The 13,607-nt window shown below is 42.7% G+C and overlaps 1 protein-coding gene across 5 annotated transcripts in view; it reads left to right on the top strand.

The window, feature by feature from the left end:
• MTA3 (metastasis associated 1 family member 3) overlaps positions 1-13,607 on the top strand; it is a 771,323-nt gene that overhangs the window by 221,613 nt on the left and 536,103 nt on the right. For all 5 annotated transcript variants that reach the window (XM_078649696.1, XM_078649694.1, XM_078649692.1 and 2 more), the window contains exon 7: positions 13,078-13,177. In XM_078649696.1, coding sequence (XP_078505822.1) covers positions 13,078-13,177 — 100 coding nt within the window. The remainder of the gene's footprint in view (positions 1-13,077; positions 13,178-13,607) is intronic.

The raw sequence follows: 13,607 nt of genomic DNA, 5'->3' as shown, positions 1-13,607 counted from the left end.
TGCAGAATGAGAAATGCGGGATTATGGGAAATAGAGGAGTGTTTCATCATACACCTAGAGAGGATGGAACTGCATGGGACCTGGAGAGATGGGAACATGGGAGGACTCCCCATAACTCGCCTGAGCCTAGACGTAGGACTCAGAGCTGTGATGGGAGAGATGTAAATAGACTCTCTAGAGATGGCATACTGAAAGCTGTGATAAAAGCCAAAAGACTCGATGTGACCAGTTTAAAATCTGACCTGGACGAGGTAATAGATGGTACATTGTCTTTAGAAAGGATCGACATGTACGAACAAGATGAGCTACTGTTTATAGCAAAGGACATCACTCGAAAGGCCAGAGCAACTCATGAGAAACTGTCTGAACTGGCAGACAAGTATATGGTAGATTTGTCCAGAACCAAGGCATTACAGGGTAACCACAGGTTGCATTATTCAGATCAGGACCTAGAAGAGAGGAGGACAACTGGATTAAAAACACATATAAGGGAACTGATCACAGGAATAAGAGCATGGAGGGACCTGGACAAATGGGAAGAGAGGTGGTCGAAAAAGGGAACTGTTAGGCGGAGTGCGAATGTGATGTCTCCGGAGGGGAGACTAATGCAGATGGAGGCATTCCCTTTGCGAGAAATAGCGAATGGGAATTATGTACACGTACCCTGGAGTAGGGGAGATTTGGCTGCCTTTACCAACTCATTTCCGAAGTTAAGGGAGAACACTGTAGAGTGGTACAAGCAGGTAGAGAGGTTTGTGAAGATCTCAAAAGTATTGTGGATTGATTTGAACACCTTGTTTGACATTGTGGTCCCAGGAGACTTGTGGATAGCATGCAAGGTTAGTGTCGAGTGGCCAACTACAGAACCAGCAAGGGATACTCGTACTAATGGACCGTCAGAAACAGTAATGTTAAAATACGATAGGATAATGACATGGCTGAAGGAGAAGGTGTCACCACAAGACATAGATTGGGTAAAAATAGACCGAACAAGACAGGAACCAAAGGAGACAGTCCATGAGTATTATGAGCGATTGCTGAAAGCATTCAAACAATACAGTGGACTAGATGTAATGGACCCCAAGGATATAGGACAGTTTGTATCAAAGTTTGTTTTGGGGTTGAGACCTGATATTTGTCTGATGATTCAGCAGCATTTAATTTGTTGGCAAAACAAACCATTGGATGAGATTTTGAGATACGCAAGATACTGCAGTGATGAGATAGAGTCCAAAGCAAAGAAATTAAAGGAGAAACTGATGATGGTGCAGATGCAGTCAGCTGGAAAGGGAGGACAGCAGCAACAGGGAACAGGGACAATGGGACGGAAATCAAACAATCAGAATAAGGACAATGAGGAAAATCCGAGACCTAGAATAGACTTTGCTACATTGAAAAAAACGACAAAGTGTCACCAGTGTCACCAGGTGGGACATTGGAGACGCGAGTGTCCCTATAACCCTGAATATGGAGAACTGGAAGTACTAGAGGAGGAAGTTCAGGAAGTTCCAGTCCAAAGGGTGACAGTGATAAAGGGTAAGGTGGCCAAAGGGGGGATTTCGGCTCCACGAGCTCAGTTCCCGCAGCCACCAAAGATTGCGACAGGAGGAAAGGTCTATAGACAAATGCCTTTGTTCACCGGTAAAGAAGAGTGTTACTACGTTGATCCATTGACGGGACGACGTGTAAGTAGAGAGGAGGACTGTACCCTCGGGGCAGTTCTAGAAGTGGATCAAAGGGGACCGTTTGTTGAGGCTGAAGTGGCAGGGTGTCCTACAACATTCTTGGTGGATACTGGAGCTACTCGATCAACTTTGAGATCGGCAGTGGTTCCAGATCTACCAATGTCGGGGGAAACGATTCAGGTGGTAGGAGTTGCAAATAAGAGAATGAATAGCCCTTTGACGGAACCAGTATCAGTGAAAATAGGAAACTACACGGATGAACATCAGTTTGTAGTATGTGATTCTAGTCCTGTGTGTCTGTTAGGAAGGGACTTCTTGTGCAAACTGAACTGCACAATATACTGCACACCTCAGGGAGTAGAGGTACAGACTACAGACGATGATGCTACCTTCAAAGTTGTAAATTCGAGAACATGCATAGAACTGTATCCTACCCTGACAGTGGAGGAGCTCCCATGGGATTTACGAGATGCAGTGTCATCAGAGGTATGGGATTTTACTGGAGAAGAGATAGGACTGATCAAAGGAGTAGAACCAGTGAAGATTATGGTTAAACCAAATGCTGAATATCCAAGAACGCCCCAATACAAACTGACCCCGGAGACGATTGCAGGAATAAAACCTGTAATCGACTCTATGATAAAACAGGGAATACTGAAGGAAATCGTGGGAAGTCCATGCAACTCCCCGATTATGGGTTTGCAGAAACCTAGTGGGAAATTTAGAATAGTGCAAGATCTTCGAAAGATTAACAACATAGTAGTTTCATGTTGTCCAGTGGTACCGAATCCATCAGTGATATTGTTTCAGATACCATTCCAAGCTGAGTGGTTCACAGTGATAGACCTTTGTCAGGCTTTCTTCTCAATCCCATTGGATGAGGAGAGCCAGTATCTTTTTGCTTTTAAGCTGGAGAGTCGTGTTTTAACATGGTGTCGTATCCCACAAGGGTATACAGAAAGCCCATCAATCTTTAACCAGCTGTTGAAGAAAAATCTTGAAAGTCTGGTACTGCCGCAGAATTCGGTTCTGGTCCAGTACATAGACGACCTACTTGTTGCGTCAGAAACGGAAGAGGCCTGTAAGACAGATACCATTGCCTTGCTGAACCATTTAGCTGAAAATGGACACAAGGTATCTCCGAACAAATTGCAGTACTGTTTGACAGAAGTACAGTACTTGGTTCACCGGATAGAAAAAGGAAAGCGCAAAGTGTCACCAGATAGGATAGAGGCGATAATGAAGATGAACGCGCCTACGACACAGAGGGAGGTTAGGATGTTCCTAGGAATGGTTGGTTACTGCCGACAGTGGATAGCTAACTTTTCACTGAAAGCAAAACCTTTACAAAAACTGACGCACAAGGAGGTGAGTGATCCGGTACCATGGGACAAGGACTGTTTGATGGCGTTTCTACAGCTGAGAGAGGACTTGTGTCGTGCTCCGGCTTTGGGGATGCCTGACTATGAAAAACCATTTTGACTTTTCTGCTGTGAGAGAGAAGGCTGTGCTTTGTCAGTTTTGGTACAGATTCATGGAAATGCCCGTAGACCAGTTGCATACTTTTCGGCTACCATAGATCCAGTGGCCGCAGCGTTGCCCGGATGTCTCAAATCCGTTGCCGCAACAGGTGTCAGCATTGAACAGTGTGAAAATATTGTCATGGGACACCAGTTAGTGGTGTATGTACCTCATTCTGTAGAATTGTTAATGACCAGGACCAAGACACAGCACTTGACCAGTAGTAGGCTCACGCGCTACGAGCAAGTTATACTTGCTGCGGAGAACGTGACCCTTAAGAGGTGCTCTGTTTTGAATCCTGCTACATTGATGCCACTTCCAAATGATATTGAAGGCGAGGAATGTGAAGATCACGACTGCCTTGATGTGACTGAACTATGCACGAAGCCAAGACCAGATATCGTGGATGAGCCGTTGATCGACCCTGATGAAATTTTCTTTGTTGATGGCTCATGTTTAAGAGACGATACTGGTCGGTTGAGAGCAGCTTATGCTGTTTGCACCATTACTGGAGTTGTGGAAGCCACTTGCCTGGAAGGAGTACACTCCGCTCAGGTAGCAGAAATCATTGCATTGACACGTGCCTGTATAGCAGGTAGCAAAATTAGAGTCACCATTTATACGGATAGCCAATATGGTTTCGGTGTAGTTCATGATTTTGGGCAGTTGTGGTCTCAGAGAGGTTACATGACCTCCTCTGGTTCGCCTATTCGAAATGGGGAATTTGTGCGACTGCTGTTAGAAGCATTACAAGGTCCAGCTGCAATTGCAATTGTCAAATGTGTAGCCCACACCAAAAATACAGATTTTGTGTCGCAGGGTAATAGATATGCAGACGAAGTCGCCAGTTACTGTGCTGAGCACGGATATTCTTTCACGGAGGTGGAAGTAGGTGGGGCTCAGGAAAAGACAGAGTTAAATATGATGCTAGAAACAGTTGATACTTGGGAGGATTTAAAAGATATGCAAGAGAATGCACCTGATTCTGAGAAAAAGGCATGGGAAACAGCAGGTTGTGTGAAAAGTGAAATGGACTTCTGGGTTTCAGCAGATGGTAGGGCAGTATTACCCGAGGAATTTGCGAATCCCATGGCACGACAGATACATGGTCCAGTACACTTAGGAAGAGATGCCATGCTGAGGGTATTTAGGCAGACTTGGTATTGCCCTAAGTTTAGGATTGCAGCAGAAGCAGTCTGTAGGAGATGCGTTACTTGTCAACAACTGAACGTAGGGAAAAGAACACCAGTTACAATGAGTCACATTGGGAGGTCTGGGGGGCCTTTCAACAGAATGCAATTAGATTTCATTGAGATGCCAAAAAGCAACCGCCTCAGGTATGTTCTGGTGGTTGTATGCATATTTTCCAGATGGGTCGAAGCATACCCTACACGCAAGTGCGACACACTCACAGTAGCAAAGTTGTTACTTAGAGAGTTGATCCCGCGCTTCGGGGTGCCGACCTCCCTGGAATCAGATCGAGGAACTCATTTCAACAGTGAAGTTGTGAAAATGCTTTGCTCTGCATTGAACATTGATCAGAAGTTGCACTGCAGCTATCGACCAGAGGCTTCAGGTATCGTGGAGCAGATCAATGGCACTTTGAAGTCCCGAATAGCCAAAGTATGTTCATAGACTTCCTTAAGTTGGCCTGATGCTCTGCCCTTGGTACTCATGAGTATGCGTAGCACACCAGACAGGAGGACAGGTCTCTCTCCACACGAAGTTTTAATGGGGAGGGCAATGAGACTTCCGTCTGTACCAACTACAGCTTTGTTGAATATTACAGATGACCTGATCCTGGATTACTGCAAGGGTCTGTCTGACGCCATTCATTCTGTGTCTCTTCAGGTGCAGGCTGCTGAAGTTCCATCTTCAAGAGATCTATGTCACGACTTGTGCCCAGGTGACTGGATCCTGCTGAAGAAGCACGTCCGTAAGAACTGCTTAGACGTGCGTTGGAAGGGCCCCTATCAAGTTATCCTGACAACGAATACCGCTGTGAAGTGTGGAGGGCCGCCAAACTGGATTCACGCTTCCCATACTCAAAGAGTTCCAGCACCCCTGGAAGAAACAGCTCCTCTCACAGATGAAAATCCAGCTGTGGACGGCGAACCACTAGAGGGGATCAGTCAAGCTGTGGGGGTGTCGGAAGAAGTTGGGAGCGCTACAGAACAAGAAGAAGAGGGACAGGACGGCAGTGAAACTGAAGTTGCCACAGAAGGAAAAAGTTGCTGTGAATACGGCTCAGACCCAAATCAAGCCCAGAGTGATCAAGAACTGAATGGGAGGACAAGATACAGGAGAACAAAGCGTGGAGAAGATAGTTGGCCTGAAAGAAGGAAGAGGCCAAGCTTGAAGCCAGCTCCAGAGAAAACTCTTGCCCCTGTATCTGAAGACTCTGATTTGGACGAAAGTGCACAAGGACAGGAACAGGAAGGTCCGAGAAGATCGAGGAGGGTGCGAGTGCCTAGCAGAAGATACGCTACTCCTGAGTGGACCTACCTCGCTGCAGATGTCCAGTGTACAGGGAACTGGGAGGGTGAGGGAAGTGACCCTGATCAGTACTGACCCCATCATAACAGTGGAAATAGTGTTGTTGATACCGGGAGTGGAGGTCAAAGGGTTGCTGACACTCAATATCCCCTATCCTCCTTATCTGAGTGGAATAAGAGACCTGGTTTTAAACAGAATAGATTTCCCGACTTGTTGTCCAAGGAGGTCAATACTTGGGGAGGTCCTTCTTCGTTTGGAAATATTAGAAGCCGTGATTAGAGTCGCTGGAACACGTATAATTTCAGATTGCTAAAAGACTGTGTGAAAGACTTTGCAAATAAACAAATTGAGAGATAACCTAGCGCCAAGTGGAAGAAGAAGAAACTAGGGACTTCCATTTAGTAGACGGAGAAGGGCTAGGATTGTCTGTTGCTATAGAACACAAAGACTGATCTTGCGGAGAAGATTATCAGCTTCCAGGTGTGGTTCGAAAAGAGACATTGTGCTGTGAAAGAAAACTGGAACTACACTGTTTGAGATCATGGAGGTTGGCAACCCGAACCGCAGGGCCAAATGTATAGTAGGCACACTTTTAGTGGGAGTGATTTTTCTTATAGTTTTAGTAGTTACTATATCATACGTAGTGGGACATGAAAATGAAGAAATGGCTGCAAAGGAAGCAAAAATTGTATCGACACACAAACCTACTATTCCTGGGGAAAAAAGGGGACAATACAGAGAAAGATAAAGCTTTACTAGCAGCAGAGACTCGTAGGTTACATGTAGATGAATCACAGGGAAATTTTAAATCAAATGCGTATGCTAAATTGCTTTATCAATACATCGATGCTATGGAGGCTAAGAATTGTTATGTTTGCATGAAATTGCCAGCCTCTGTAGACGAAGGTATCAGATATCATCATCTTCCATTGACTTATGGAATCACATGTAGTTTGTTGCTTAGTATATTCTATGAACGTGATGGGTTTGAATACTATTTTTCAAACTTCGATGCTATTTTACCAGAAGTGCCGAACTACAAGCATTTAAATAAGTGGGATTATTATAAGAGTGAAGACAGATTACAGAAATTTTTCCTTCCCTGGAAAACATTAGATACTTCACACGCTCGAAGAAATAATTTGACTTGTAAAGTGTCAGAAATTGAGAACGTTTGTAGGACAGGTGGATGATCGATACCGGAGACAGAAGATTTTAAAAGCTTCAGGTCAATGGAAAACAGATTGGACCGAGGAAGAAAGGGCACACCAAAGAAAGGGTAGCAATGGTCCAATAGCTTTAGATCGAGAGAAAAAGGGGAAACTGTGTATACATAGGGGTGAAACCTATTATGAGAATGTGTTTGTGGGAAAAGTAAGTTGTGAACATGCTTTCCAATTAGAATATTATTCGAAGGACTTTTTGAAAGAAATGCAGGTGATCCCAAATGTATATTTTGTATGTGAAAGAAATGCATACGTGAAACTACCAGATAATTGGTATTGATCATGTTATTTGGCAATTGTCTTTCCCAAAATATACCATGCTAAGGATTTGGAAATTATAGAGGGAGGAACTCAAGCTAGAGGAAGAAGGGATGTTAGCGCTGAGGAGGTAGTTGGAGACGTATTTGGTGCTATGTTTCCTATTTTAGGGATAGCATTAAATGATGTCAAGATTAGAAGATTGGCAACAGTTGTAGATAGGTTGTCCGCCAGTACTGCTAGGTCACTAATGCTGGTGGAGGGAGAAATGCAATCGATAAGGGCAATGGTTCTTCAGAACCGACTTGCTCTAGATGTTCTGTTAGCCAAAGAGGGAGGAGTCTGTAAGGCTTTGAAGGTCCAGGAATGTTGCACTTACATTCCAGACAACTCAAAACCTTTAGAAACGTACATTCGGAACATTACTGAAATACACCATGAGATTGAGGATTTGACAAAGGTAACAGTGTGGGAAAAGGTAGGTCAAGGAATGGGTAAAGTTGGAGGTTGGTTTGCCAACCTAGGAAAGAATATCATTTGGTACATACTGAAACCTATCATCATAATAGTGATTTGTATAATCGCCTTGTGGGGATTGGTGCGGCTGTACCAATGGTATAGATCAAACAGGTTGCAAAGAACCATGAGAAGGCAGGAGAGGAGATTGACTGCGATGCAGGATAATCAGTATAGGAGTCTGAAAGGCTCTAGAGATGATGAAACGAGGGGGTACTGAAACGACTTCAGTTTGACTCAGACCATACCTCAGGGATGGTGTTGTGATGGTGATGACTACTAAAAGTCATCAAAGGGGGGATTGAGAGAGCGCAAATCAAGAAAAATATAGAAGTGCACCATATTTACAAGCATGTTGTATTAGTTTAGTAAACATTATATAAGAGTGTCGAATCTATAGAGTGAGAATACATAAGAATGTTTAATTAAAATAGAATACTTATATCAAGTGTGAAAAGCTAATGTAGATGTTTGTAGTGATGTTAGAATGATGTTGAAATCCCATGTTATGTGGCGGTGGTAAGGGAAAATGTAATTCTGCTAAACGTAGAAATGTGTAGGCCACCTGGCAGTTCACATAGAGTACTAGATGCTGTTACACTCTTACACGATGGTGGATTTTGATGTTATTGTAATTCAAAGTATTATTATGTTTTATAGAAGTGTTTCATATAATCATTGTGTGTGTAATAAGTTAGAATACTGTTTAAACTAAGAAATTAAATGTTTTGCAGAGTGCACAGGCCCGTTCATGTAATTCTAATAGGCCTGAATAGACAAAGTCATTTCTTTTGATCTGTATGTGCTCGTTAGAGAAAGGTCGTGCTAGGCACAGTTTGTGGAGCTTGTTCGAATGGTTTACGACTTAAAGATATGGTGGAGGCCGGAATTTGGGGCCCACAGTACAAGTGTCTGTTTGCAGGTGCGAGGAGGTTTTAATCAAGAGAGTGATGAATAGACTTTTGTTCAAGAGAGCCAGGCACAGGCCTGGAGGAGTCTTCAGGAATTTCCTGGGTGTACCGTCTTGCCGGAGAGGAGCCTGGGAAGCATGGTCCACGCTAACGATGGGCCCAGAGGAGTACCAGCATGGAACATACCAGAACCAACACCACGTGAGGGGCGTCTCTAAGGGGTGTCTCCAAAGGGCGTTTCTATTGTAAATGTGATTTTATATTAGGGACAGCACCCCTGGGTGGAGTTAAGGCAGATGATCTGAGGAACCTAAGAGAGCGGATGGGTAGGCAGATAGGGAACTGCGAGACATCGTTTTTTGCAACAAAGACTAAGGGAAGTGTGTGATCTTCTTTGGAAGTCACCACTGCTGACACCTTTTTTAGGCTAAGATCTTGCTAAGTAGGGATGTCACTTAGTCTAGTGTAAGGACAGTCTAATCTGATTTTTTTCCTTTCTGTAAATGACTCATAAGCTACAGCTTGTGTCTATTCTTGCAACTTTGATGATTTTTGAATTGGTTTTGGTAATATTCTTCTGCAGACTAAGAGCATTTAGAAAATTCATGTTTGTATTGATACCCGTATACCTTTTGAACCTTATATTGAGATGTTTGTATCTCCAGTTAAGTTTATTTGTAATAAACTTTTAAACTTTTTAAGCTTAAGTGGTTCTTTAGAGTGGAGTAAGTCATTAACTGATTGACCTAGTAGTGGATTGCCTTTTACTCTATGACAGGTACCAACGGTTCAGTCGACCGGAGTTGGGATCTAGATCTATAACAATAGACCAGAAATCCCGCGTTAACAGTTCCTATTCTTCCACTCCTCATTTGAAGCTCTCACTTTTTCGCATGTATTGATTTGGAGAATGAGGGAATAAAAGGTGATATCGTATTTCATATTAGATTTTTGTTTTGGTTTTACATGTTGCACATTGACACCAAGTGTTGTTTTATGGTTAGAACCATGATAAATGCCTCTTATGTTTCTATAATTTGTACTTTTAGGTGCATGTTGTTGCTGAACTTCCCCAGAATCCTGGTTTCTCTCAGTCACCACTTCAAAATAGTCCCTTAAAAAATGTGAGAATAAAACGTCTGACCCAAATACTGTGGTACCTCTGGTGGAGAGTGAAATACAATTTTAATGGTTATGATTTTAAAAACGAAAACCTTTTTGTAGAAGTTTCGTCACTTGGAGAATCGGTGAAATGAATATTTATCTGAAAGGACTCAAGGTTTCCATCAATGATGGGAGTCACTTTTCCAGCCAGCATGCATATGGCGATTCCAACTGATCTGTTTTTGTCATATTTAATTTGGAGATACATTTTAGTCACCCTTTGCAGACCCTCCAGGATTTCGCGATTTCGCGATTTGCCAAAAAATCGCGAAATCGGCAGTTTTGTAAAAATGCCGCGATTTTTACAAAACTGCCGCGAAATTTGGACGGTTGGGGAGCTCATAGAAGGAGGCCCCTTTTAGGTCTGTGTTGTCAGTACAGCTCTGCCCTAGTGGCTGAGAAGTACATGCTTCGGTATTTATTTGTGCGTTTTTATATAGCTCGGACTTTAACCGAAGGTGTCAGAGCGCTTCACAATAGGAACAGTACATTGCAAAAATGACAAGCGTGACAAATGTGTCTTGCTAATGTTTCAGGAGCTGGGGGGGAGGGAGGGGGGGGCGGGGTTAAAAGAACTCGCCCAACCTGCTGGGATGTCGGGCCCCACGTGTCTATTCCTGCATGTCGCCCTCGTGGGGAACAGGGGGCGGCTTCACTCCTAGGTGACTCTCTGGTAGAGAAAAGAGAGATTTCGGACAGCCTGAGCATCCTGTGGGGGGCAGGCGAAGGAGGAGTGGCTGATGTGACAGACAGCTAACAATACCCAGGGACCAGCGGCAACTGCGGGCATTTAAATGAAGAAAAAACTGCGAGGGAGGGAAAGATGAGCAGCGTGGAGAGGGGGGGGGGAGTGTGGGTCTGAAAAGTAAGATTTGAAAGAGCTGCGAATGAGACCTGAGAACAAGGATTTGAGGGGGAAGGGAGGGAGAGGGAGAAAGAATGAGGGGACGAAACGGGGAGGGCAGGAGGATGCAGAGGCTGATTACTTTTTGTTTTATTTTATTCTCTTATGATTTTGCGATTTATTATTTAGTTAACATCCCATCCTGGAGAGATGTTTGAATTCCGTGCATGCTTTCTTTCGATTCCTGGAGAGACGTCACAGACTGGTCTGGCGAGAGATCCCAGACTGTGACATCACTTCCGGAGCCTGACTCGTCCAGTTCCCATGCCAAGGCCAGCCGATCTCCAGATATGAGACCATTTTCCCGAAATACGTTAAAATGAAAGACGGGTGCAGCCAGTCTTGAAACTACTAATATTTTGCTAACTCAAACTGCATTCTGCAGTTTAAAAGTGGTTATTTCCATTTCTGCGGCTGTTTGTGATTTCACAGATTTGATGTCGAGTTACATTCAACTGCCTTTTGTACAACAGATAAGGAGCGTTATCTTTTTACATTGAACTGCTTGTGATGTCATAGAAGGCGAACATGTCATGTTTGCATTTCATTGATTGTTTGACGCCATAAATGAGAACTGTTCACATTTGTCTCTCTGATTGTGATGTAATAAAGAGCGGTGTTTACATTCCACTGTTTGCGGTGAAATGTGAACACATGCTTACATTTCATAGCCTGTGACGTCATGGAATGAGAGCACAACGTGTTTACGCTCAACTGTTTGTGATTTCACAAAGGGAAGGAAGAGAGAGATGGGATAGAAGAATTAGGTGTGCAAAAAGAGGCCAAGGCTAAAGATGAGAAACGCAGACTCTGTTAGACTAAAATGTCCCTAAGAGCCCTGACAGGCTGGCTGAGTCTTTATTTCAATTATTTATCTACTTGATACTTTGCGGCAATTCTGATTTTGTGGGGCAATAATATGTTAATTGTATTCCTTAATGCACAAAAATGTGCCAGTCCTGTACATACCATGCCTTTTCCTCTGGCTAAATTCCCGCAGGGTTGCTTTGCTGAAATCGAACAAAGGGTAATATTGAGTGCGATAGGCATCACAACACTTACAATCTCGGTCTCTGGGCAAACAGGTGTTTGAAGGGGGATCGCACTTTAATGGGCGTGTTATAATCAGGCCGTATACTTTTATGTATTCACTATCCAAGATACATAGAGAAACGTATGCCTGCAAGCAATGTTACTTAAATGTAAATACTAATCAGGGCCTATTTCAAAGTGGAATACTCTGCTAAAACAGTTTTCATTGTTTTAATGCTGAAAATGAATGATTAGGCGTAAAATAAAGTGCCGCAAAAATGCCGCTAAATTTCCATATTTGTGCCGCTAAATTTCTATATTTGTGCCGCTAAATTTGCTAATCCATGCCGCTATATCCTGGGGGGTCTGCCTTTGGTTTGTTATCTTCAGACAGTTTGTTAAAGTGTTAGTGTCTCATGATTAACTGGTCACAATTTAAGGGTTAACAGAGTCCTCACTGAAACCTGGAAAAACTTAAACCTGTCTTAACTATGGTGATAATGATGACTCCTGGGTGAGTCTGCATTTTATACTTCGGGTTCTAACTGACAGCAGTTGAAGCTGATTGCACTTTTCAATGCAAGAAGGACTTGGTCCAGGAGAGCCGTTTTCCAGCCTTTATAATCTGTAGATGTAAATGATATGGTCAAGTGGTAAAGGCCATTATTATGTCTGGAAAGATCAGGACCCAGCACTGCCATGTTCTGCCTCCTGGCTCAAATTACTCAGGATGGAACTAATTACTGCATCAGTACTATGAACTATTGTAAAGGATGCCTTCGAGAAGTATAAAATCTCATTCTTGATGAAAGATTATAACTGTTTTATCATAACCTGTTCTAAGTTTTTTGAGGTATCTGGCAGACAGCTTACCAGAACCTTGATACTGCATCCTAATACTGACCTTCACCACATGTTACATGCCTGTTTTTCCACTTTGGCCTCCTACGAACAATGAAAAAGTCTACTCACTTAGAGTGAAACACGGTAGCTAAAAACTCCGCAAATCATTGGATTAACTACACCTAAAAAGAGAATAATACGCTTATTTTATGAAGAAAACATTATCCTGTACTTTTGATAGGAACTTTTTTGAATCATTTTACTTCTGACATTATTGATGTATAGTAACTATGCTCTTTTAAACAATTACTCATTATAAACATTAGGGATACAGGCTGACACAGTCCTGGCGAAACGGACTCCCAAATTCATAATGAGTTACTTAAGGCTATAAATGGTGGATATCAAGCATATATGCCTTTTTATTTCAGAATTGTATTTATCATATTCTTGTGTTTAAATGTTTACAATTATAGTGGCCTTTCCTATTTGAAGCTGATTCCTCTTTGCTTGGTTTACAGGACCAGATGAACGTGATCAATCTAAGCTTGAAGAAATTGTATGGGACCCCTTTAGCCCCCTTAGTGATCGACAAATTGACCAATTTTTAGTTGTTGCACGGTAAGTGAAAACAGATTGTGTAGCAGATATGTTTTTTTTGCACTATGAACACAGACAGTACTTTTAGGGAGCGTGTGTTTTTCCTGTCACTTGCAATCTTTAATCCAATCATAAGAGTTAAAGAAAACATGAACTTTAGGTAACTCAACTTCACAACTAAATATCACTTAACACATTCCATATATACTAAACAACATTCTCGTAGGATCCTAAAGCTTTCTGTGTGAATAGGTAAAGAACAGTCTGCATAAGTTACACTGCTGTAGTAATGCAGAAATCTTTTTCTAGCACATGGAAAAGAATAACCTTATCAGGAGCTCTTGTCTGTGTGAAGATTTAAACATAACTGCCACACAGGGTAACAGCAAGCTATTGGTTCCCGCTTTCAGTTTAGCAAATTTTTTCATCCAAAAAACTAGAAATCCTATTT

The sequence above is a fragment of the Lissotriton helveticus genome, chromosome 6 (assembly GCF_964261635.1).
Source record: "Lissotriton helveticus chromosome 6, aLisHel1.1, whole genome shotgun sequence".
Classification (NCBI taxonomy): Eukaryota; Metazoa; Chordata; class Amphibia; order Caudata; family Salamandridae; genus Lissotriton; species Lissotriton helveticus.
This window is presented reverse-complemented; position numbering and strand designations above follow the sequence as displayed.